The sequence below is a fragment of the Salpingoeca rosetta genome (assembly GCF_000188695.1).
Source record: "Salpingoeca rosetta unplaced genomic scaffold supercont1.10, whole genome shotgun sequence".
NCBI lineage: Eukaryota > Choanoflagellata > Craspedida > Salpingoecidae > Salpingoeca > Salpingoeca rosetta.
In genome coordinates this window covers 1,587,578-1,590,077 of record NW_004754924.1, presented here as the reverse complement: position 1 = coordinate 1,590,077, position 2,500 = coordinate 1,587,578, and the positions used below count along the sequence as shown (strand labels likewise).

The 2,500-nt window shown below is 54.0% G+C and overlaps 1 protein-coding gene across 1 annotated transcript in view; it reads left to right on the top strand.

Moving 5' to 3' along the window:
• Positions 1-87: 87 nt before the first annotated feature.
• PTSG_12194 (uncharacterized protein) overlaps positions 88-2,500 on the top strand; it is a gene marked incomplete at its 3' end in the record, with an annotated part of 6,296 nt that continues 3,883 nt past the window's right edge. Inside the window, exons 1-6 of the mRNA XM_004994674.1 lie at positions 88-205; positions 341-436; positions 595-651; positions 874-1,022; positions 1,383-1,542; positions 1,754-1,872. Of these exons, the coding sequence (XP_004994731.1) occupies positions 176-205; positions 341-436; positions 595-651; positions 874-1,022; positions 1,383-1,542; positions 1,754-1,872 (611 nt within the window). The 5' untranslated portion in view covers positions 88-175. The remainder of the gene's footprint in view (positions 206-340; positions 437-594; positions 652-873; positions 1,023-1,382; positions 1,543-1,753; positions 1,873-2,500) is intronic.

The window sequence follows — 2,500 nt, the reverse complement described above, 5'->3', positions numbered from 1 at the left end:
GAGAGAGAGAGAGAGAGAGAGAGAGAGAGAGAGGGAGGCATGAAAAGGAACCAACAACAAAGCAGCGCATATCCGCTCGCTTGTGTTGTTTTTGTTTGGGTGTCCGCCTTGTTACATACATTGATGCTCTTCTGATTTGACAAACCCCCTGGTTCATTCACACAACGACGACGACATGAGTGGCAGTGTTCGTGGCGGCACTGCGGTACTGCTGCACCACGACTGCCATGCCTCATCCTGACTACGACGTGCCTTGCTTGCGCGCATGATGCATACCACCACCAGCTCCAAAGGCTCACACCTCAAGGGTCATCGCGTATGTGGGTGTGCTTGCTTGCAGCACTTGCTGGCGCCTCGCCTCTGGCACGTGGAGCCGCTCGAGGTCGCAGACATGCGGCTGGTCATCTGCTTCAGTGCCGGCTTTGCCAACGACCACGTTAGTGCACGCACGTGTCATGGAGGGGTGAAGGCGAGTGGGATTGGCATTTGGCGGTGATGGCAGTGCGCTGGCGTGAACACGAACACTGGCCTTCCTCTCCTCAATTGCTATCTGCAGCTGATGAGATTCACACATGCGCGTATGGAACGCCACAGGTTATGTATGATTCAAACTTGCACGGGCCACAAGCCCGGCGACCTGCTTCAACTACGGTGTGTGTGTGTGTGTGTGTGTGTGTGTGTGTGTGTGTGTGTGTGTGTGTGTGTGTGTGTGTGTGTGTGTGTGTGTGTGTGTGTGTGTGTGTGTGTGCTTCTCTTGACGCTGGTGTGCCGCATCTGTCGTCTCGCGTGAATGCATGCTTGGGTATCGTGTGTCGAGAGCAATCACAACATCACTCAGCCTCATCTTCATGCTCTCTTTCTTTTTGAGCACAGTTGAAGCCCGCGGGTCCAAACGACAGCGAACTGCTGCGACGCATGCTCTTTGGGTCAGCGCCCATGGCTGTCGTTGCTGACAGCACCAAACTGCACGAGATGGCAGACGGCAAACAGTTTATGGTCTCCAGGCTCTGGCCCGATGAGCTGTGCGTATCTCGTTTTGCTCATCATGCGTTGATGCGCATGCGTGTCTGTGTGTTGATGTGGGTCAGTGCGCGTTTGTAGCAACTGCTGCTCCACGTTCATGCCCGCCTGTTTTCCGTCACACACACACACACACACACACACACACACACACACACACACACACACACACACACACACACACACACTCACACTGACACACACACATACACACACACTTACGCACACGCACTTACACACACACACACACACTTACACACACACTCACACTTACACACTTACACACACACTGACACACACTTACGCACGCGCGCTCTCTCAACGTTGCATGCCGTTCTGCTGTCGCATGTCTGTGCATGAAGCATTGAGCCACTGCTGCAAGGCACGACAACGCCACGGCGTTCTTCCCAAGCAGCCGTGACACCGATCGCGGCCACCCCGCCAAAGGTTGTGAAGCGGCCATCATCGTCACAGCTCAAGCAGCGCACGTCATCCCAGCGACGCAGCACAGAGGGCTCAGAGGTTAGCCATCCATGGTGTGCGTGGAGTGATTCAAACAGATTGTCCTGCCGTCAACTGTTATTGGGGGCTTCTCTCTGCTGTCCAGGTGACACAATGTGTTGTCTTTCCATCACACACACGTACACACACACACACACACACACACACACACACACACACACACACACGCACACACACTTCTTGTCGTGCTGCTTTGCGTGTGTGTCTGCAGTTTGACTTTGCGTCTGTGCCGCGTGGTGTCGACTCGCCACTATCGCCACCATCCCGCCGCTCCCCATCCGTCTCTTCCCGCGGGTCATCCGCAGATGTGCGCTCAAACCTCAGCCACAGGTGCAATGACCCGCCCCCCCTTGCATGTCTGTGTATGTGAATGTGTATATGTGCAAGTGCGAGTATGTGTGTGTCTCGACTGATGTTACATCTGAGTCAAGACTTCGTCCACGTGCACACACACACACAACACACACGCACACACACAACACACGCATACACACACACACACACACACACACACACACACACACACACACACACACACACGTTGCCACAGGTCTCGCCGCCTGAATCGCAGCGTCCGAGCAAATATGGAGTTTGGTACGTCATACACACACACACACACACACACACACGCACATGCACGTGCATGCAGTGTGTGATTATGTTTGCTGTTGCGTTGCTCGCTGTCTTACAGCCAACCATACTCTCATCGTTGATGCGTGTGGGTGTACCTGTTCAGGCATAACGCATTCGTTGTCATCATCCAGCGTTTCAGGTGAGTCAAGCACCCACATCCATTGAGATTGCTGCGCGTCGCTGCACGCACACAGACACACACACACACACACACACAACGCACAACACACACACACACACACACACAACACACACACACACACACACACACACACACACACACACAACGCACACAACGCACACATACATACACACACACACAACA